At 44.5% G+C, this 23,781-nt stretch overlaps 1 protein-coding gene across 1 annotated transcript in view; it reads left to right on the top strand.

The window, feature by feature from the left end:
- Positions 1-23,781, top strand: part of LOC137519355 (polycystin-1-like protein 1) — a 705,387-nt gene that overhangs the window by 564,653 nt on the left and 116,953 nt on the right. The window contains exon 14 of the mRNA XM_068238307.1: positions 18,864-19,080. Coding sequence (XP_068094408.1) covers positions 18,864-19,080 — 217 coding nt within the window. The remainder of the gene's footprint in view (positions 1-18,863; positions 19,081-23,781) is intronic.

Below are 23,781 nucleotides of genomic sequence, written 5' to 3' on the forward strand. Positions count from 1 at the left end.
GATCACAAGATTAGAGGATACTGTAGCCGTGGGACATAACAGATTATAGCGTGGGAACGTTTCCCGAAGATATTGTCGTGGGAACTTTTTCTTAATGGTACAGGTAAGTATTTCTGGTTAATTAAGAACATTAAAGGACTTTTTTTCGTCCTTGTGTTTTTATTTAATTTAACCCTTTGTGGAAATGGGTAAGGGGTACTTCGTACCCCTATACTCATTTCTCCTGGGAGGGGGGTGGGCATCTGGGGTCCCCTTCTTAAAGGGGACTCCCAGATGCCACCATGAACCCCCCCTGGGAGTCGTCACCCCCACCTCCTCCTGGGGCACCGGAGGTGGGGAAGAGCCCCTTGTTCATGGACTGGACAAGGGCTCGGGGGGAGAGGGCAAGGCAGCCACATTCTGGCTATCTCAGCCTGCATGGGGGACAAGGGGTTACAGAGAGCTCGGTAGGGGAGACTCCACGTCATTTTTTTTTTCAGATTTCACACACAGAACATAAAAAAATAATTTGTTTTTAAATATTGCTTCCTGCTATCTTTTTAACACATCCTGCAAATTTGGTGTTGCTAGGATGTAAGGGGCCTTTGCTATTAACTGCTAAAGTCGTCCTTTGAAAAGATTTGAGAATTTTGAAAGTGAAATAGAAAGCCCAATGAAAGCCAATGGCAAAATTCAGCACTTTTGCACCCCCATAACTCTGGTTTGCAGAGATATAGGGAACCCAATGTTGGAGTGCAAGTACAACAATATGTCTTCTACCTGCATGCGACATGTCGTGAGCTTCAGACTTTGCTAATGGCCATGGTGGGGATTTATGTTCGTCACCAGTACCATTGCAAAAATAAGGGTTTATATGAAAAGGGCGCCTGTAAAAAAGGGCGCCTGGTGGAGCCCATATAAAAACTTCGGCTACAAAAAAGGTGCCTGGTGTAGCCCATATAAAAACTTCAGCTACAAAAAAGGCGCCTGGTGTAGCCCATATAAAAATTTTGGCTACAAAAAAGGCGCCTGGTGTAGCCCATATAAAAACTTCGGCTACAAAAAAGGCACCTGGTGTAGCCCATATAAAAACTTCGGCTACAAAAAAACTCCGGGACGTGTTAATTACTATTCCCCCTGCAGGCCGCCATGGATAGTGGGGGAATGAAATAATTTGTCTTCCAGCGCCTGTAGCCTATATCAAAACTCGGCCGAATAAAAAATATGGGCTACAAAGGGGTGCCCTACTGTAACCAAAAACCTTGTAGCCGAAAAAATATGGGCTACAAAGAGGCGCCCGCTTGTAGCCTATATCAAGTCGAGTGCCCTTTTCTACACCTTGTAGCCCATATTTCCAGAAATAACATTGATGTCTATGGCGGCGCCCTTTTCATACAGGCAGCTCAGGCGCCCTTTTCAACCGATACCAAAAATAAACCGGTTTTTGTGACCCTAGGATATAATCTCTTTGGGTTAAGAGCCTGAAACTCACCAGCCCTGAGCCCCCTTAAACTTTGTATAAAGCCTGAAAATTTAGGGGTGCTCAGCTGTACAGTTCGGCAGAAATCTGGGATTTTGTATCCTCAAACCTAGGCCCCAATGAAAGCCTATGGGAGATTTTAGCACATTTGCACACCCATAACTCTGGTTTGCAGAAATGTAGGAAACCCAAAATTGGAGTGCAAGTACAACAATACAGTGGGTTGCAAAAGTATTTGCCCCCCTTGAAGTTTTCCACATTTTGTCACATTACTGCCACAAACATGCATCAATTTTATTGGAATGCCACATGAAAGACCAATACAAAGTGGTGTACACGTGAGAAGTGGATCGAAACTCATACATCATTCCAAACATTTTTTTTACAAATAAATAACTCCATATAGCTCCACCCAAGGATGCTAAAATAACTAGCGAAGACAAGTTATCAGATTAGGAGTTACAGACTTGGTATAAATGCTTCCTAAAGAACTGTCATTCTAAATGTGCAAAATGTGCAAGCGTTCAAGAAGATGTATAAGCTCTATGAATTTGTTACCCAAGCATCCCTACCTCACAGAAAAAGTTGTAAAGATACAGGTCACCATAGTCATCTTCCAGCAAGCAGAGACTATTTCCAGACACCAAATAATGAGTGCAATAGGTCTGCTAACTTCATCAGCACCAGCAGTATTCTGGGCAATTGCTCATGTAAGAATCCTACAAAGCTAGTTGCTGAAAAACTGGGACAAAAAGCAGGACTTTTTAGAAATAATTTTAACAATTCCAGAGTCAGTAAAGCAGTCTCTATTCTAGTGGACGGAAAGAAATTTTTTTTAGGAAGGGAGACTTTGTAGACTTACGATTACAAAAATAATAACAACAGATGAAAGCCTGATAGGTTGGGGCACCCACATGCACAATTAATATCTACAAGGGACTTGGACATCCCAGACAATGAAAGAATAGTCCAATTTCAGAGAATTAAAAGCACTGGACTTGGCGATACTTCAAGCAGCAGAAAACCTGAAAGGTCAGCTTGTGCAGAATCGCTCAGACAATATTACATTGTATTGTCTTATGTCAACAGACGGGGGGGGGGGGGGGGCAAGTCACTTAAAATTATAGACTGGGCAGAGAAGAATCTACTGTCAATTTCAGCCATCCATCTAAAAGGGACGTTAAACACAATGGCAGATCTACTAAGCAGACAGAAGATGTCAAACCCAGAGTTGATGCTCAATCCAGAAGTTTTCAAGATCGTAACAAAAGAGTGGGGAGAACCAGAAATAGATCTGTTTGCCAATATAAAGAACACTCAGGCCTAGTGCACACCAGAGCGTTTCGGCTGCTGTTTGCGATCCGCTTGCGGGTGTGGATCCGCTTGGGTAATGTATTTCAATGGGCTGGTGCACACCAGAGCGGGAGGCGTTTTGCAGAAACGCATACTCCCGGGCTGCTGCAGATTTTGGATTGCGGATGCGTTTCTGCCTCAATGTTAAGTATAGGAAAAACGCAAACCACTCTGAAAAACGGCACTTCAGAGCGGTTTGCCAGGCGTTTTTTGTTACAGTAGCTGTTCAGTAACAGCTTTACTGTAACAATACATGAAATCTACTACATCAAAAACGTTTCCCAAAACCGCAAAATGCTAGCTGAAACGCTACAGAAAAATAAGAAAAAGCGTTTCAAAATCTGCTAGCATTTTGCGGATCTGCTAGCGTTTTTTGGTGTGCACCAGGCTTAGTGCAGGAAGTTCTTTTCCCAAGATCTGTTAGAAGCCGACGGACAGAGTAGATTCTCTAGCCCAGGACTGGAATTTTGAAAGAGCTTACACCTTTCCACCAATTCCATTTGGTATTGCAGAAACTGAAGTCATCAAGGATGTCCCTGATTCTCATACGGTAGCTCCAGACTGGCCAGAGAGGACATGGTACCCTCTGCTTCTATCAATGTTGAAAAAAGATCCATGGCCACTACTACACAAAGATCTGTTTTTAGCACGAGAGGAACACAAGTGGATACAGATCCCGAACCTTCATCTTACAGCCTGGTATCTGAGGTGGATGTTTTACAGACTAAAGGCTTATCTAGTAGATAACAGCAGAAATAAGGTTACAAGAACCATTTATGCTAAGTATTGGAAGACCTTTTGGCTATGCGGTGGATAAGGGACTGGTACTAAGTACAATGAAGGTACATGTGACAGCACTATTAGTATTCCTAGATAAAAGATTAGGGACTGATCCTATAATTATTAGATTTTTCAAGTCAGTTGAGAAGTCTAAACCTGTTATTATAAAATGATGTCCAAGATGGGACTTATCCTTAGTTCTTAATGTTCTTATGGAAGATCCATTTGAGCCTTTGGAAGACATTTAATTAAGAAGTTTAACAATGAAGACTATTTTTAGTTGCTATAACATACCATACTTGTGCATGGCAGGGGGTGACAAAATAACACATATCATATTGCACATGAACAAATAAATCTTGCACATTCAGGAACCCTTCAAATAAATAAGGACAACCGTAATAACGCATTGTAGATAAGAACAGCAAGTTCAATAAATGTATGTAAACAATAAAAGTGCTAAAGTGGTCTAAACACTTCAGAGCAAAAATCAAAAAATGAAGTGACCAAACAAGAAACAAAGTATGACACAGCAGGAACACTAATAAAGTGCAATGTAAGGAGAGTGTAGCCCACACAAGCAGGGTAATACAGGTCCTTCTAAAAAATTAGCATATTGTGATAAAGTTTATTATTTTCTGTAATGTACTGATAAACATTAGACTTTCATATATATTAGATTCATTACACACAACTGAAGTAGTTCAAGCCTTTTATTGTTTTAATATTGATGATTTTGGCATACAGTTCGTGAAAACCCAAAATTCCTATCTCAAAAAATTAGCATATTATGAAAAGGTTCTCTAAACGAGCTATTAACCTAATCATCTGAATCAACGAATTAACTCTAAACACCTGCAAAAGATTCCTGAGGCTTTTAAAAACTCCCAGCCTGGTTCATTACTCAAAATCGCAATCATGGGATAGACTGCCGACCTGACTGCTGTCCAGAAGGCCATCATTGACACCTTCAAGCAAGAGGGTAAGACACAGAAAGAAATTTCTGAATGAATAGGCTGTTCCCAGAGTGCTGTATCAAGGCACCTCAGTGGGAAGTCTGTGGGAAGGAAAAAGTGTGGAAGAAAACGCTGCACAACGAGAAGAGGTGACCGGACCCTGAGGAAGATTGTGGAGAAGGACTGATTCCAGACCTTGGGGTACCTGCGGAAGCAGTGGACTGAGTCTGGAATAGAAACATCCAGAGCCACTGTACAGGCGTATGCAGGAAATGGGCTACAGGTGCCGCATTCCCCAGGTCAAGCCACTTTTGAACTAGAAACAGCGGCAGAAGCGCCTGACCTGGGCTACAGAGAAGCAGCACTGGACTGTTGCTCAGTGGTCCAAAGTACTTTTTTCGGATGAAAGCAACTTTTGCAACTTTCATAAAATTGTGCAGAATCATCAACTCTCAGGAAGATAGTGTCATATTGCAACAGGATCTGGATAGGATGGCTATATGGGCACATGCATGGCAGATGAAATTCAATGCTGACAAATGTAAAGTCATGCATTTTGGACGTACTAATGGTCTAGCACCATACAAAATAAATTGGATACAGTTGGGCAGTGGCGTAGCTAAGGAGCTGTGGGCCCCGATGCAAGTTTTACAATAGGGCCCCCCATGCACTCTATACATAGCAATTGAAACGACGCACTAAAAGCTGCCAATGGCAACTACAATGTTAGAGGTGCAAGAAGGGGATGGGGAATAGTTTGTTAATGATTACCACTATTCAAAGTATATATATAAATGATTATTATGAGCACAGGACCAATATAGAGCTAATACTGTAGTTGAGGGAGCGCCATTCGGGGCCCCTCTGGCCCAAGGGCCCCGATGCGGTCGCTACCGCTGCACCCCCTATTGCTACGCCCCTGCAGTTGGGGACGTCAAACTTGGAGAAGGACTTAGGAGTACTCATCGACAACAAGTTAAATAATCGTACTCAATGCCAAGCAGCTGCAGTTAAAGCTAACAAAATTTTGGGATGCATTAAAAGGGAAATAAAAACTCGAGATGCTAGCATAATATTGCCCCTGTTTAACTCTCTAGTAAGGCCACATCTGGAATATGGAATTCAGTTCTGGGCACCACATTACAAAAAAGATATTGCAGTTTTAGAGCAGGTGCAGAGATGAGCAACAAAATTGATACGTGGGATGAAAGGTCTCACTTATCAAGAAAGGTTAGATAAACTGGGTTTATTTAGTCTAGAGAAAAGACGCCTTAGAGGGGATCTAATTAACATGTATAAATACATCAGAGGGCAATATAATAGCTTGGCGGGGGAGGTTTTTGTCCCTAGGCCTTCTCAAAGGACTAGAGGACATGATCTGCGCATGGAGGAAAAACGTTTTAGCCATTTATTTAGGAAAGGGTTCTTAACAGTAAGAGTGATTAAGATGTGGAATGCATTGCCACAGGAAGTTGTTATGGCAAACTCTATACCTGCATTTAAAGGGGGCTTAGATGCTTTCCTTGCATTGAAAGACATCGATGGCTACAATTACTAGGTAATGCCTAATGATGTTGATCCAGGGATTTTATCTGATTGCCATCTGGAGTCGAGAAGGAATTTTTCCCTTTAGGGGCTAATTGGACCATGCCTTGTAAGGGTTTTTTCGGCTTCCTCTGGATCAACAGGGATATGTGAGGGAGCAGGCTGGTGTTGTACTTTATACTGGTTTAACTCGATGGACGTATGTCTTTTTTCAACCAAAATAACTATGTAACTATGTCATTCGGAAATCAAGGTGCCAGAGTCTGGAGGAAGACTGGGGAGAGGGAAATGCCAAAATGCCTGAGGTTCAGTGTCAAGTACCCACAGTCAGTGGGTTAAACCAGTATAAAGTACAACACCAGCCTGCTCCCTCACATATCCCTGTTGATCCAGAGGAAGGCGAAAAAACCCTTACAAGGCATGGTCCAATTAGCCCCTAAAGGGAAAAAGACCCAACACTCTGGATGAGCTTAAAGAGAATCTGTATTGTTAAAATCGCACAAAAGTAAACATACCAGCGCGTTAGGGGACATCTCCTATTACCCTCTGTCACAATTTCGCCGCTCCTCGCCGCATTAAAAGTGGTTAAAAACAGTTTTTAAAAGTTTGTTTATAAACAAACAAAATGGCCACCAAAACAGGAAGTAGGTTGATGTACAGTATGTCCACACATAGAAAATACATCCATACACAAGCAGGCTGTATACACCCTTCCTTTTGAATCTCAAGAGATCATTGTGTGTTTCTTTCCCCCTGCAGTTCTCATGCACTGAAGTTTCAGGCTGCTTGTTCATCCAGCTTGTAATAGATAAGAGAGAAGAGAGAAGCTGCTCTAATCTAAATAATACACAGGCAGTATGCATAGAGGGGCCTGGAAGGGGGAGTTCATAGCAGAACCACAACACTGAAGAACTTGGCAGCCTTCCAGACACAGGCCGACAAGTCTGACAGGAGAAAGATATATTGATTTATTACAGAGATAGTGATAGCAGAAAGTGCTGCAGTAAGCCAGAACACATTAGAATATCTTTTGGAACTTGTAGGATGATAAAAAACAGGATGTAATTTTTGTTATGGAGTCTCTTTAAGGCCGCTATCGAAGCATCCTGGGCCTCCATAACACCTGAGCAGTGCCACAGGCTGATTGCCTCCATGCCACGCCGCATTGAAGCAGTCATTTCTGCAAAAGGATTCCCAAACAAGTATTGAGTGCATAACTGAACATAATTATATGAAGGTTGATTTTTTTTTGTTTTAAAAACACTTTTCTTTTATTGGTCGGATGAAATATGCTAATTTTTTGAGATAGGAATTTTGGGTTTTCATGAGCTGTATGCCAAAATCATCAATATTAAAACAATAAAAGGCTTGAACTACTTCAGTTGTGTGTAATGAATCTAAAATATATGAAAGTCTAATGTTTATCAGTACATTACAGAAAATAATTAACTTTATCACAATATGCTAATTTTTTGAGAAGGATCTGTACATGAAGTGAAAGAGTGCACAGTATATGTGTAACGATCGGTGTCAACACACAGAGAGAATCTGATTATTGGTGATCTGCAGTATCACCAAGAATACAGATATATACCCGATTATGGATGATCTGCAGAATCACCAATAATCCAAGTATAACTAACCTCTGGACACCTGTATAGTGTAAGTGTTTGGTGCAACAGTAATGACTTTGAGTGGGACCACCCGAGGAGCAGGTGGTCCTTGGCAGTATGGGAAATACCTCCCTCTAGGAAGTGCAAGGACCTTCCAGCAGCCTGAGATATCCAAAGGGGTGGAGCCCCAGGCTGAATAGCAGGAAGGACCTGGCAACAGGTAATCAGATATGCGTAGTTACCGAATCAGAAAGCAGAGGGATAGTCAGAAATGCAATAGTTCATAACCGATATTAAACAATGCCTAGTCTTGGGTGTAAGGTCCATGGTCTCAACACCCTGGAACTAGTCTGAAGTATAACATAATGATAACACAGAATCCCTAGTCTTGGGTGTGTGGTCCGTGGTCTCAACACCCTGGAACTAGTCTGAAGTATAACACAATGATAACACAGAATCCCTAGTCTTGGGTGTGAGGTCCGTGGTCTCAACACCCAGGAATTAGTCTGAAGAATAACACAATGATAACACAGAATCCCTAGTCTTGGGTGTGAGGTCTGTGGTCTCAACACCCTGGAACTAGTCTGAAGTATAACACAATGATAACACAGAAGTAATCTGGCTCAGTGTGAATTCCCAGGTCCTCCTGGTTCTAACACACTGTAGAATCTGACTATGGTCTGAGTGCTTTCACGTAAGTGTTCGCAACGACAGACAACCTGAGACTGACCAGTAGTGACTTTATATAGAGCGGCGCTCTCCGGCGTCACCCATCACCGATCAACCAATAGCCACTTGCTCTGAGGTCAGCTGACCAACCTGGTCAGCTGATCCCTCCTCGTTTGTCATAAAGGTTCTGCCTCTCAGCGCGTGCATTCCTCAACCTGTGTGAACTACCAGACCCAGCCACACCAGACGCACGCTGCTGCGTGCAAACCGCCGCACTGGATGCGGAATCAGCCGCCTTGCTGCCAGTACACGTGGTGGCTTTTCCGCGTTCTATTACAGTGCCCCCCCCCTGAGGAGTGGACTCCGGACACTTCCCACCAGGCTTTCCTGGATGTGAGTCATGGTACTCCTTCTTTAATTCCTCTGCGTGCATACGACAATCTGACACCCAAGTTCTCTCCTCTATGCCATATCCCTTCCAGTGAACCAGATACTGCACGGAGTTCTTCACAAGCCGGGAGTCCAGAATCTTTTCTATCTCATACTCAGGTTGATAATCAATCAACACGGGGGGGTGAGCGGAATCCACGTGCACTGCCGGCTTGAGTAAGTACACATGGAATGATCTCACACCTCGCATGCTGGTAGGGAGATCAATGGCATAAGTGACATTATTAATTTTTCTGGTCACTGGAAAAGGACTCACGAATCTAGGGCCCAGTTTGGGTGACAGTTGCTTTAGAGCCAAATTTCGTGTGGACACCCAGACCAAATCCCCTGGAGATAATTCCCATTCTATGGAACGTCTCTTGTCAGCCTGTTTCTTCTGGTTCTGAAAAACCCTCCCCAAATTTTTTAACCATCCCCCAAATTTGCTTTAAGGACCTCTGCCAATCCTCCAGGGCTGGAAATGGAGTTGAAGCCACTGGCAAAGGTAAAAATTTAGGTGACCTTCCCGACACTACCTGAAATGGGGAAAATCCTGAAGAGGAACTTTTCAGATTGTTGTGTGCAAATTCTGCAAACGGCAAAAAATGTACCCAGTCGGTTTGTGCATCTGCAACATAACATCTCAGAAACTGTTCCAGGGACTGGTTGACTCTTTCGGTCTGGCCATTGGTCTGTGGGTGGTAGCCTGATGAAAAGGAAAGATCCATGTCTAACTGATGGCAGAATGCCCTCCAAAACTTAGATACGAATTGGACTCCCCGATCTGACACTATATTTTCCGGAATGCCATGCAGCCGGAAAATGTGCTGGATGAAGAGATCTGCCAATTCCTGGGCCGAGGGGAGTCCTTTCAGGGGGACAAAATGAGCCATCTTACTGAATCGATCGACTACCACCCAAATGACCGTCATGCCCTCAGACCTGGGGAGTTCGCCCACAAAATCCATGGACAAATGGGTCCAAGGTTCACTCGGAACTGGTAGTGGCTGCAATGTTCCAACAGGTGCCTGACGGGAGGGTTTGCTCCTAGCACACACTGCACACTCTCTTACAAACTCCTTACAGTCTGTTGCCAATGACGGCCACCAAGCACATCTAGCAAGCAGATCCTGAGTTCTGGTGGCCCCAGGATGCCCAGCATTCTTGTGGGAATGAAATCGCTGCAACAGTTGTAGGCGAAAAGGCAATGGTACAAACAGGACCCTCTCAGGCTTCCCCTCTGGAACATCCTGTTGAAATGGACTCAGAGTGACAGTCCAGTCTTTCCAGGCCTCAGTGGCTGCCAGGACCACCTTCTGAGGTAGAATGGTCTCAGGGGCTGAGGGCTGTGCTGTCTCGGGCTCAAAATACCTGGATAAGGTGTTTCGAGAAAATCTTAGCATTGGTGACATGGGTAAACAAATCGTCAATTAAAGGCAAAGGATAACGATTTTTTACTGTAATCTTATTTAAGCCTCGATAATCAATGCAGGGACGGAGGCCTCCATCCTTCTTTTTCACAAAAAAGAATCCTGCCCCTGCTGGTGACCGAGAGGGACGAATAAAACCTTTAGCCAAATTTTCTCGGATGTATTCTTGCATAGCCAATTTCTCTGGCCCAGATAAATTATAGAGATGACCTCTAGGGGGCATACAACCAGACCTGAGATCGATGGGACAATCAAAAGGACGGTGGGGAGGAAGTTTATCCGCTGATTTGGGACTAAACACGTCAGCAAATTCTGAATACTGGTGTGAGAGATCGCGGAAAAGCCGCCACATGTGCTACTGAGCAGGCGGCTGATTCCGCGTCCAGTGCGGCGGTTTGCACGCGGAAGCGTGTGTTTGGTAGCAGGGCAGAACGCGGAAAAGCCGCCGCATGCAACAACAGTAGGGCAGCTGGTTCCGCGTCCAGCGCGGCGGTCTGCACGCGGCAGCATGTGTCTGGTGTGGCTGAGTCTGTTAGTGCACATAGACTTAGGAATACACGCGCGCGCGCTGAGAGGCAGAATTCTTATACTAACCAGGAAGAGTCAGCTGACCACGCCGATCAGCGGGATACTACTGGTTGAGCAATTAGGGGTGGTGCTGGAGAGCACTACTCCATATATAGTTCCTGCTGGTCACTTGCAAGTGGTCTGCCGTTGCGATCACTACGTGGAAGCACTCAAACCTAGTCAGATCCTCAGTGTGTTTGAACCAGGTGGACCTGGGAATACACACTTAGCCAGAGTATTTGAATTGTATTCTGTTTATGCTCAAGCTAGTTCCAGGGTGTAGAGACCAAGGACCTCACACCCAGCTTAGGGAACCCTGTTATCATCTGTGTTATACCTCAAGTTAGTTCCAGGGTGTAGAGACCAAGGACCTCACACCTAGCTTAGGGAACTGTGTTATCATCTGTGTTATACTTTAGACTAGTTCCAGGGTGCTGAGACTATGGACCTCGCACCCAGTCTAGGGAATACTGTATTATCATCTGTGTATTCTTCAGTCTAGTTCCGGGGTGCTGAGACCAAGGACCTCGCACCTAGAATAGGCATTGTTTGATATATGTTATGACATATAGCTTTCTGACTACTTCTCTGTCTTCTGATTCGGTACCTCGTATTTCTGTTATTCCGTTGCCAGACCCTGCTTGACTTGGATACCGAATCAGCCTTCTGTCTTTGTACTTTATCTGTCAGTGTGTTGCCGACCCGGCGTGTCCGACCTCGAGAGCTATCTCTTTCCTTAAATAGATAGTCTCCAGAACAGATAGTGACATCCATCTTAGGTGTCACTCACTCCTAGGTCCTTCCCGTCTCCAGCCTGACTCCTCCCCCCGGAGAGCCTCAGGCTGCTGGAAGGTTCCTGTTCTCCCAGAGCAGTGTCTTTATATTGTATATCACCTGCTCAGCAGGTACATTACTCAAAGTATTACTGTTACACCAAACACTCACATATCCACAGGTGTCCAGAGGTTAGCAATATATCTGATTATCGGTGATACTGCAGATCATCAATAATCGGGTATATATATCTGCATTCTTGGTGATACTGCAGATCACCAATAATCAGATTCTCTCTGCGTGCTGACACCAATCGTTACAACTGGCTTGGCAAACCTTCCACCTGAATCTTGGTGTTATCCAAGGTTACCTTCGCTAAACAATGATGATGGCAATGGGTAGACCAGCTCGTTAGCTGACCTGAAGCCCAATTGATCTGAGGGGAGTGAAGTTGTAACCATGGCAAGCCAAGAATGATCGTGGAAGTTATCATCCGCAAAACCACAAACTGTAGACTCTCTTTATGTAACACCCCCACCGTGACCCTTAACTCTGGGGTCTGGGGTCTGGGGTCTGAGACAGAGGATATTTACTCTGCAGAGGAGAGTCGTCCACTGCAGTGACCAGAATCCGTTGATTCAAAGGAGAAATAGGAATCCCCAATTTCTTCGCAAATTCGTAATCCATAAAGTTGGCTGCTGAGCCAGAGTCTAGGAAGGCCTCAGTGGCAACTATCTGATTTTCCCAAGATATAGAACAAGGGAGGAGCAAACGTTTATCGTCTAGAGGTAAAGACTGCGAGCCTAGGGTATTACCTCCGACTACACCTAGGCGGCAGCGTTTCCTGACTTCTTGGGACAATTCTGTACTCTGTGACCCTCCTCTGCACAGTATAGACAGAGCTGTTCTGATTTTCTGCGATTCTGCTCTACCCGGGACAATTTTGACCGACCAATCTGCATTGGTTCCGGCGGAGGTGACACAGGTGGAGGAGAGGCGTAGGAAACATATCTCACACTGTTCCTATTTCGAGTCTGTCTCTGGTAGCATAGACGACGATCAACCCTGACAGCTAATGAAATGGCCTCATCAATAGACTTCGGCTCAGGATGATCCAGCATTAGATTCGAGACCGCGTCTGACAACCCTGACAAAAAAACAGTCCAGAAGTGCAAACGACCCCCATCTAGCTGAAACTGCCCATTTCCTGAACTCAGCTGCGTAAATTCCAGTAGCTCCCATTCCAGATGCCTGTACTGTACACTACATTCCTCACATTCTTAAATCTCTCCCAATTATTCAGACAGCAAGGAGAGGGTTTGTAATGCAGAGCCTGCAGCAGGAAAGAGACATGCTAGAGTTTCTCACTCGTCATCTGTCAGGCTTTTGCGATGTGCCTCTGTGTGTTCAGCACCAGCCGGCTGCTCTCTACCCCTCTTATCTCCTGCTCTTTGCGTAATTACGTGAGGTGCAGAATAAACAGGAAGTAGTAAGAAGTCGGCTGATGGTGAACACACAGGGACACATAGCGGGAGCCTGTGGCAGGTGAGTGAGAGCTGACCGCCTGCTGCGCTGACAGAGAAAGCGCCTGCTGCGCTGACAGAGAAAGCGGCATTGTTGTCTTAGCAACAGATGCCAACTCTGCTGAGCTTAAGGGCAATACGTGCCCTGACATATGGGGCACAGTGGTTGGGGATTCGGGGCTAGAGCCCCGGATATTCAAGCCTAATGACACGCCTGGTGTAATACAATATGGATACTCAAATTCCAGTTAATGCACAACAGACGTGCATCCCCCAGTGAATGTGTGTCACACTGTGTTTTTCACAAACGTGGGTCCACTGCACACCCCCTTCCACCTGCAGCTCACCGGATCTGAGCCACCTCAGCTTTACAGGTGAGTTATGTGCTTTATTAAACTGCTCGGGTACTGCAGTGCACAGAATAAGCCAATCAAACGTCTATCTTCAAATATTCAAGATGTTTTAATCCACATAAATCAAGAAAACTATGTTGCATAGAATCTAAAATAATGGGCTTCTCACTGCGCGCATAGAATGCACTCACATACTCCAAGATTAGACAAGGCCCATCAAGTAATGCTGCTGGCTGCTGCCCTTCCAGGGTGTCCTGCTCGCTTACCCTCCAGTGCAGTAGCTAATCTCCTCCATCAAATTCCAGTTAATGCACAACAGACGTGCATCCCCCAGTGAATGTGTGTCACACTGTGTTTTTCACAAACGTGGGTCCACTGCACACCCCCTTCCACCTGCAGCTCACCGGATCTGAGCCACCTCAGCTTTACAGGTGAGTTATGTGCTTTATTAAACTGCTCGGGTACTGCAGTGCACAGAATAAGCCAATCAAACGTCTATCTTCAAATATTCAAGATGTTTTAATCCACATAAATCAAGAAAACTATGTTGCATAGAATCTAAAATAATGGGCTTCTCACTGCGCATATAGAATGCACTCACGCGCTCCAAGATTAGACAAGGCTCATCAAGTAATAGTGCCGGCTGCTGCCCTTCCGGTGTTAGTGGCCTCCTCTAGTGCGCAGGCTAATCTCCCCCGGCTATCGCTATCCACCAGGATAGAGATAGATGGAGGAGATTAGCTACTGCACTGGAGGGTAAGCGAGCAGGACACCCTGGAAGGGCAGCAGCCAGCAGCATTACTTGATGAGCCTTGTCTAATCTTGGAGTATGTGAGTGCATTCTATGCGCGCAGTGAGAAACCCATTGATTTCGATTGCTATGCAATGTAGTTACAGTTTTATATGGATTAAAACGTCTTGAATATTTGAAGATAGAAGTTTGATTGGCTTATTCCCTGCAATGCTAAGGAGTGTGATAAAGCGCAAGTGTAAACCCAGTGTAAAGCTGAGGTGGCTCAGATCCGGTGAGCTGCTGGTGGAAGGGATGTGCAGTGAACCCACGGTTGTGAAAAACAGGGTGTGACACACATTGACTGGGGGACGCATACCCGTTGTGGATTAACTGGAATTTGAGTGCCAGTACTGTATTACGCTATGAGGGTATCTTGATCTGTTGTGAAGGAGAGCGCAGCAGGATTGGTATACAACTGAACTATTACTGGAACTGACTGCAGCAGTTAGGTTGTTTTGGATTGTTGTTGATTTAGTGTGTAGTGATTGGCGTGGTCACTCTCTCTATATAAAGGTAATATTAATGACTCCTACCAAGTATCAATCTGCCAGTTGCAGCCATAGTATATAAGCAGGGATGCTCGGATACCACTTTTCATCTGGAACTAATTCAGATCCGGATATCCAGATATCCGATCTGGGTCGGATATCCGAATTTGACATTTTTATACCCGAACTGAATTCGGGTATAAGAGAAAGTGTCATTAGGGCCTTGCTGTAACATAGATAGTAGTGCAAAAATATGGGGAAGCTTCTCTGTTTGCAGGTTTTTTTTTTTGTTTTTTTAGTGTGGTGTCACAGTTCACTCATCTCTTCAACTACAAGAAAGGCCCAGAAGTAGTCTTAGCTACCGTAATATCTATGTTACGGCAGGGCCCTTATAACCCTTTCTCTTACAGGGCTATGGAAACCGTTTTGCCCATGCGATAAAGCGAGGTGCAAAAATGAAATCATACCTAGCAGAGGATGGTTTTGATCCGTCAACCTCTGGGTTATGGGCCCAGCACACTCCTGATGCACCACTCTGCAGTCTGCTTACATTTGTATACAATCTTCAAGTTTAAGAAGGGTACATTAGTTCCCTTTACAAAACACAAAGCCATCCCTGGGGGGGCTTGATCCACCAACCTTTTGGTTCACAGCCGAATGCACTAACCAATTGTGCCACAGAGACTAGTTGTTGCTGCTAAATGATTTTATGGGGATGTACATGTGTCTTTTGGAGGGAGGAAGTAAGTCTGCTCCAAGAAGTTTAACGCCACTTATGGGCCCAGCACGCTTCCACTGCACCACTCTGCTGCCACACAGGGAGTGTTTTGTTGTAGGTAAAAGTGGCATTAAACTTCTTGGAGCAGACTTACTTCCTCCCTCCAAAAGACACACATACATCCCCATAAAATCATTTAGCAGCAACGGCTGTTAACCGAAAGGTTGGTAGTTCAAGCCCCCCCAGGGATGGCTTTGTGTTTTGTGAAGGGAACTAATGTACCCTTCTTAAACTTGAAGATTGTATACAAATGTAAGCAGACTGCAGAGTGGTGCATCAGGAGTGTGCTGGGCCCATAACCCAGAGGTAGATAGATCAAAACCATCCTCTGCTAGGCATGGTTTCATTTTTGCACCTCGCTTTATCACATGGGCAAAACGGTTTCCATAGCCCTGTAACAGAAAGTGTTATAAGGGCCCTGCCGTAACATAGATATTACGGTAGCTAAGACTACTCCTGGGCTTTTCTTGTGGTTGAAGAGATGAGTGAACTGTGACACCACACTTAAAAAAAAAAAAAAAAAAAACACAGCAAACAGCGAAGCTTCCCCATATTGGAGCATTGGATTTGGTAAAGTCTTAAGCCAATGTGTTGACTCACCACACAGCCCTGCACCCAGCATGTGTCTCATATGACTGTCTATATGATCACTCACCACACAGCCATGCACCTGGCATGTGTCTCATATGACTGTCTATAAGTAAGCTTTAGGTTCGCAGGAATAGTTGCATGGCCACCTAGCTTTTCATCATTCCCACCCTTGCCCTGGAATCTTCCAGACTTCAAAGTGCTGTCCTTTGCTGTGTGTGTGGTTGGTTGTATAGTGGTGAGCATAGCTGGCCTCCATGCAGTTTACCTGGGTTCGATTCCCGGCCAAGGTATGTGAGCTTGCTTTTGACATACTAAAAATCCCTGCAAGACCAGAGAGAGAGAGAGAGAGAGAGAGAGAGAGAGAGAGAGAGAGAGAGTGGTGTCCAGTTGGTCGATCTTGTAAATATCTCCCCCCACCATCACCTCACAGATTTTATTGAACCCCTTAGGTTTATTGAACCCCTTGGTGTCCAGTTGGTGGATCTTGTAAATATCTCCCCCCACCATCACCTCACAGATTTTATTGAACCCCTTAGGTTTTTTGGCAACTAGAACACCTCCCCAATGGCCAATATTAGTAGAAGTTGAGATGATTATCCCTTTTCCAAACACTTTAAAAAATATAATTATTGTAAAGTAAGGGATATAGTGTTTTTTGGTCTGGAGCTGGTATCAAGTGACTGAAAGGGAGTGGGGTGTGGGGGGGGGGGGGGGGGGTACTTCAATGCGAAAGTGTTGAGAAAAGAAAGCCAACTGATTTTTAATCTAAATACTATGGCACCTAGGAGCTTTAAATCTTTAAATTAGCAAATTGAGATCTTTGGGTAGCTGGAGTGAATACGTAAAATGGAGCTATTTTGTGTCCTATTGCAGCTGCTGACAGGTAGGAGCTGCTGCTGCCCCCCTCCTGTACACAGTCCTGTACTCTGTGTCTATGAAAAGGCTGCTCTGCTATCTTGTATCTGAACTTCTGACCCTTGTGTGCCCCTGCTGCTATTTCACCCCCTAGAAACACACAGCGGACCATCCACATAGAGGCAAGCCAAGTATGCATGGTGCTATGTGCTATGGGCTGCCTGAAGATAAGTAACTTTACCCTTTCCTCCCCAGCTCAGTCCAGTTCAATAATCAGCAAACAAATTAGCAGCGAGCTTAGAGGTATGGTGGTGGGGAATACTGAACTCAGCTGCCTTTTTTTTTTTTTTTTGTGTAGTTTGGGTGCAATGCATTTGTTCACTGTGTGTGTGTGTGTGTGTGTGTGTGTGTGTGTGTGTGTGTGTGTGTGTGTGTGTGTGTGTGTGTGTGTGTGTGTGTTTTCAATTGTGTATATATGCCTGTGTTCAAGTGTGTGTGGAAGGAAAACAGAGAAACATGCACCCTGTATGTATTTAGAGAGTTTAGCCTGTTTTATTCCCCCTCATTTGTGTCTAATCAAAAGTTGTAATTTGATCTCTCATTTGAAAGCACAAGATGTTAACAATATGTCTGCTTCCATAAAAGCAAGACGTTGAAACAGTGCAGATTAATTTCAGGATTTGTATCAGCTGTAACAAAGAAATGTTTTTTATTTAAAGGAAGCATCCGAACAGAAAAAATAAATGAGATCTACTTATCCAGGGTTTTCTCCAGCCCCTGGCAGCCGCTATGTCCTTCACCGCAGCTCCAGTGTCCCAAGTTTCCCTCCGTTTGTGATGAAGACCTCGCCAGGTGCGCCTGTGCGAACGCTGCTGTCAATCACGTGGTCTGAAGTGTGCCTAAGCAGAACACTCAAGACCACGTGTGCGTGATCAAGAGAGAGGCGCTTGTGCAGGTACAGTAGATGCCAACCTGGCGTAGGCATCTGAAGCGGAGGGGATCCCAGGACACCGGAGCTGCGGTGAGGGACAGAGCGGATGCCAGGGGCTTGAGAAAGTCCCAGGTAAGTAGGTCTCTCTCTTTTTTTTTTTTTTTTTTTGTTTCTGCTCGGATGTTTCCTTTAAAGGTTATTATGCTGTAATGTATCTTTTAGATCAGATAGGAAGTTCTGAGTTCAGGTCTCCTTTAAAGTGTGTGTCTGTGTTCAAGTGGGGGCTCCCTGCCTGATGCCACTAACTGCCCCATATCACTGACCTCAGAAGCTTAAACCCCAATCATTGTCTCATGTCATGAAGCATGACAATGATTGCAGTGTAAGATCTTAAAGACAGTTAGTGACATGAGGCAGGGATTAGAGTTTAGAATAGTTTTACTTGGGGGTGTGGCCTTATTTGAAGGGTGGAGTTTAGGGGTGCCAGAACCCCTGTGCCTACAGGCTTTTGGAGTTGTAAATCCGGCCCTGGTAAATACAGAATAGAAGGCCTAAATGTGAGAATATTGCTGACAATTGCATATAATGGTTACATATGTCTTGCACTCATTTAAAATGCAATGAAATATGGCCACTGTAGGGGCCCCTAGTGCCCCTTACATTAAATCACCCTGGCAGTACCAATACACAAATCATTTTTTTAAAGTTTAAGTTTAACAACTAGTTAAAAGTTGTTTGTTTTGTATTGTTCTTTATCCGTGTTAATGATATTACCTGTGATATTGTCTTCTAGTGACACCCATGGCATTGCTTTGAGCTTAGCTTTATATGTCTGCACTTTAAATTCCGCATGGATTTTTTTGGGTAACTCCAGTCACCAGTCCCTGTGTATTTTCCTAAGTAACGACTAATTTGTTAAGCATTCATTTACCAACAATATCAGATTAATATTTTCCATGTAATTTATGTTTTCCAGTGTACCTGCCAATCTAGGTCCTATATGGAAAATTCATATCTGGCATAACAACATTGGTCATTCACCAAGTTTGTATCTCAGCCATGTGATTGTCAAAGACCTGAAGAGCATGTCCTGTTGGTTTTTTTATGCGGAGTGCTGGCTCGCTGTGGACGAAGGTGATGGGAAGGTTGAACGTGAATTAACTTGTGCCACACATGGATTAGGATTCAAAAGGGTAAATTAATTAAACACAAAGTGTTATTCTTTCCTGCTCAAACTCAGGGCACTGGCACTGAAACATAATGGTGGACAAAATGATGTGCAAAAACATAATTTTGTATTGTAATAAGTAGTCATTACTGCAGGATATTTCTAATAAGACTTTGGCTTTAAGTTATACCATTATTTTAATTACTATATACGTGTGTAGTGCCCCTGCTATTTTAGCTGAATATAGAACAATTCTCATTAGTAACTGACTCTCAGTGGGGCTCATAATTTAAAGTCCTTAAAGGGAACCTAAACTGAGAGGGATATGGATGTTTCCTTTTAAACAATACCAGTTGCCTGACTCTCTGATCTCTTTGGTTGCAGTGGTGGCTGAATCACACACCTGAAACAAGCAAACAGCTAATCCAGTCGGACTTCAGTCAGAGCACCTGATCTGCATGCTTGTTCAGGGGCTGTGGCTGAAAGTATTAGTGACACAGGCAGAGCCGGGACAAGGTCCTCCAGCACCCAAGGCTGAGACACCAAAGTGTGCCCCTCCATCCCTGCCACCCTAGCTGTCACACATGGATTGCTATTATACTAAGAGGGCCACAGGGCCCACAACATCCCCAACACCTTAATATATAGTTATCTGACTTGCAGTCACTGCTATGTATCCCCTTTTCTTATTTCTTTCTGCTTCATACACAATTAGGAATGACAGCTGAATGAATTATGCGCCCCCTCCTACACTGCGCCCTGAGGCTGGAGCCTCTCCAGCCTATGCCTCGGCCCGGCCCTGGACACAGGATGAGCAGGCGAGTCAGGCAACTGGTATTATTTTAAAAGGAAAAATCCACATCCTTCTCAGTTTAGGTTCCCTTTAACACATACTAACCGAATAAGTCTAGCATTAGGTTTTTAGGTTATGGGAGGAAACTGGATCACCCAGAAGGAATCCTACACAAATATAAAGAAAACATATCTTACTTTTCGGGCCGTAAGTTGCACTTTTTTCTCCTCAAACGTGTGGGGAAGAAGTCCCTGCCTCTTATGGTTCGAATGCAACATGTGTCCCCCCACATCTTGACGCGGACACGAATACCCAATTGCAATGCAAACGCACATACCTGATTGTGAACCGCGTACCTGCCTGTCCCTTTGTATCCCCTTCTGTCCCTCTGTGTCCCTTTCAGACCCTTTCAGTCCCTCCCATGTCCCCTGACAGTACAAGCCGCATACCTGCAGCGGTCTTCTGCTAGGGTGGCATCGGGCAAGCTGCGGCTTCAACAAGAAGGAATCCCGCGGTGTTCCAGAAGAGAGAGACTCCTGACATGGCTGCTGCAGATTGGTGTGCAGCTTTGTCAATCACGGTTGCTCCTAAGTTTCGGTACTGGCTCCAATAGTCTCCATAATTATGTACGGGTGTAATTGTGAAAATGTACATGAAATTTCTCGTAATCATAATTAGCGGATTATGATAATTCCTAATCCTCATGGCATGTGACAGCATGTGCTGCAGCTATACTTGCGGTTTTGTTGTCTAACCCCGCTCACTGCATTCTGGGATGGTTGTGGATGATTTGCCGTTTCTTTGTGGGTGCTACTGCAGACATCTATGATGGTAGCAGAGACTGAATGGCTTATCCAGGAATTGCACGCTGTGCACAAGAGAGGGCTCAGCCAGGCAGTGGGAGATCACATGCAAGGAAGCACAGATGGTAGTTCCTCCCTCCTATGCGTTTTGCATTATTTGATGTAATGTATTTCTGGGCAGGAATGCTTTAAACATGTGTATTTTGACTCCTTATTAAATAGTCTTGTGTCCAATTATTTGAACAAGTGGATCAGACTGTGACCCCTTCTGAGGCATTAATCATGGCATACATATTTGGCATCAATCATTTGCATTGAAATGAAACAAATCTGATTGGCTGATTGTGGCTCCACCCCTTTTTCTGAATTTGAACCCAAGTCCTCCAATGACCAACTGTATCAGGTTAGAGGCTTGCGCCATTAACAGTGCAAGAATGGCAGCAATTAAATATTCCCCTTGAAAATTTAAGAAGTGAATTTTGATTGGCTTTTGTAGGCTCCACCCACCTTTCTGAATATTAATCCCAGTCACCCAGTGACCAACTGTGCAAAGTTTGAGAACCCTACCATTAACAGTGGCTGCAGTTTACATTTTCCCAGTGAAATGTGTATTTGTCTCCACCCACTTTTTGTTTATGTAGATAAAAAGTATCCTATATGTTATTCCAGGTAATATACTATGGGCCATATGCAATTCACTTTTTCACATGACTTTTCTCCTAGGAGATAATTTTTTATCTTCAATTTAGAATACGTTTTCAGCAACTTGCAAAGGAAAAAGTACCACAAAGTAGGAGAAAAGGTACTATCAAAATTATTTTGAGTATTTCTTTTGCTTTTCGGGGGTTTAAAACGCATTTTATTGACAAGTTTCAAAATATCACCTAGGAGAAAACTCAGGTGAAAAACTGAATTGCATATGGCCCTATGTGTGTTCCAATTTCATTCAAATCTGTTCAGCCATTGTTGCGTGATTGAGTAACAAACATCCAAACATTCAAACTTTCACATGTATAATATTAGTAAGATATGTACATTTCTGCCTGCATTCTCACGTATCCCAGTTGATCCAGAGAAAATGCAAAAAAACCCTTACAAGAATTGGGCCAGCTATAACTGAAAAGGGGAAAAAATCCTCACAACTCCAGGTGGCAGTCAGATAAAATCCCTGGATCAACTTGGTTGGGAATTACTTAGTAATTATAGCCGTGGATGCCCTTCAATGCAAGGAAAGCATCCAAGCCTCCTTTAAATAAAGATATATAATTTTCCATAACTATTTCCTGTGGTAAGATATTCCACATTTTGAACAAAACCTTACTTCCTTCATATGCAGATCGTATCCTTTGTACAAGCCTAGGAACAAAAAGCTCACCTGCTAAGCTTTTGTATTGCCCTCTGATGTACTTATACATCAGGTCATCCCTTAGGCATCTTTTTCCAGGCTAAATAAGCCCAGTTCAACCTTTCTTGGTAAGTGAGAACTTCCATCCCTTTGATTAATTTAGTTGCCCATCGTGTTGTTTAATGTATCCCAGCATTCAGGGCCGGATCATCCATCAGGCACAACAAACACCAGCTTGGGGCCCCATTCAGGGTCTAAAGGGACCCATCAGCATCCTTCTATTATCTTTTTCATGCCTGCTGCTGCCACTGCAGCTGAGGGGCCTCATCAGCATGTACTGGTCTCATCCGGCTCTTTTACCTTCCCTCCTGCCTGGCCTGCTGCATCGCTGTTTGGGTAAAAAGCTGAGGCTGAACGTTACCGTTGCTATGGTAAACAGACACTCCAGCCTCCACCTCAGCTCACATAGTCAGCGTGCGCCCTGCACCACGTGACTAGAGATGGCCCGAACGGTTCGCCGGCAAACGGTTCGCGGCGAACTCCCGGTGGTTCGCGATCGCGGAGAACCGCAAACTTTTCCGGACGTTCGGTTCGCCCCATAATGCACCATTAGGGTCAACTTTGACCCTCTACATCACAGTCAACAGGCACATTGTAGCCAATCAGGCTACACTCCCTCCTGGAGCCCCAGCCCTCCCTTATAAAAGGCAGGCACCACCGGCCATTATACTCACTCGTCTGCCTGCAGTAAATAGAGAAGGGACAGCTGCTGCAGACTCTCTCATAGGGAAAGATTAGTTAGGCTCATGTAGGCTTCTTAGCTTGCTCCTTGCTGATTCTTATTGCTAAAATAGCACCCCACAACAGCTCTTTTGAGAGCTAATCTTGTTCTTGTGACCTATTTTTGTTCTGTGTGTCCCACTGACACTTGTGTTGCATAGACACCCTTGATAATTCACACTGTGACTGTGCCACTGCCAGGCCCAGCACATTCAGTGACTACCTGTGTGTGTGACAGGTGCACATTGTAATACCCATTACTGCATATACCTACCTACCAGGAAAAAAACATGTGAAATGTGCGCTTTTTGCAGGATGGCGCTCGATGTAGACCGAAACTCGATCAACAGCCAGTTTTGTCACCTCAGCAGAAACTGCACCACCGAGGAAGATTACGATAAACAGGGGGCGTACTTAGCACAAAAAATCTTGGACAAAGGTCATGATACAGCTAACAGGGATGCTCATCCGGATTTCAGATATCTAACCATTTTTACACTATTCGGCCGGATTCCGGATAGTTGGGCAGAAATCCGTATAGCTATCTGCGGATAGTTTGACGGCAGACCCGTATATCTGCGGATTTCTACCAGATATCCGAAGCCGGATTACAAGTTCGGTGGCAAAAAGCTCTCTCTCGCTCTCTCTCTCTCTCTCTCTCTCTCTCTCTCTCTCTCTCTCTCTCTCCCTCTCCCTCTCCCTCTCCCCCCTTTGTCTTCCAGGGATTTGTAGGCTGTCAAAAGCAAGCTCACATACATTGGCCAGGGATCAAACCCAGGTCAACTGCTTGGAAGGAAGCTATGCTCACCACTATACTACCGACAGCACTACATGCTGAAGCCAGCCTAGCATGTACCATTGTGATGTATACATTGTATACATTGTATACATTGTCCGCCTAACTACCTGTGACCTGGATCCTGGTCCAACACAGTTCATGTTGAACTGCCCCGACCTGTTCGTACCGGTATTCCTCAAAATTGTTAACTGTTCCTTACAATCAGG

This window comes from Hyperolius riggenbachi, chromosome 5, assembly GCF_040937935.1.
Source record: "Hyperolius riggenbachi isolate aHypRig1 chromosome 5, aHypRig1.pri, whole genome shotgun sequence".
In the NCBI taxonomy this organism is placed as follows: Eukaryota; Metazoa; Chordata; class Amphibia; order Anura; family Hyperoliidae; genus Hyperolius; species Hyperolius riggenbachi.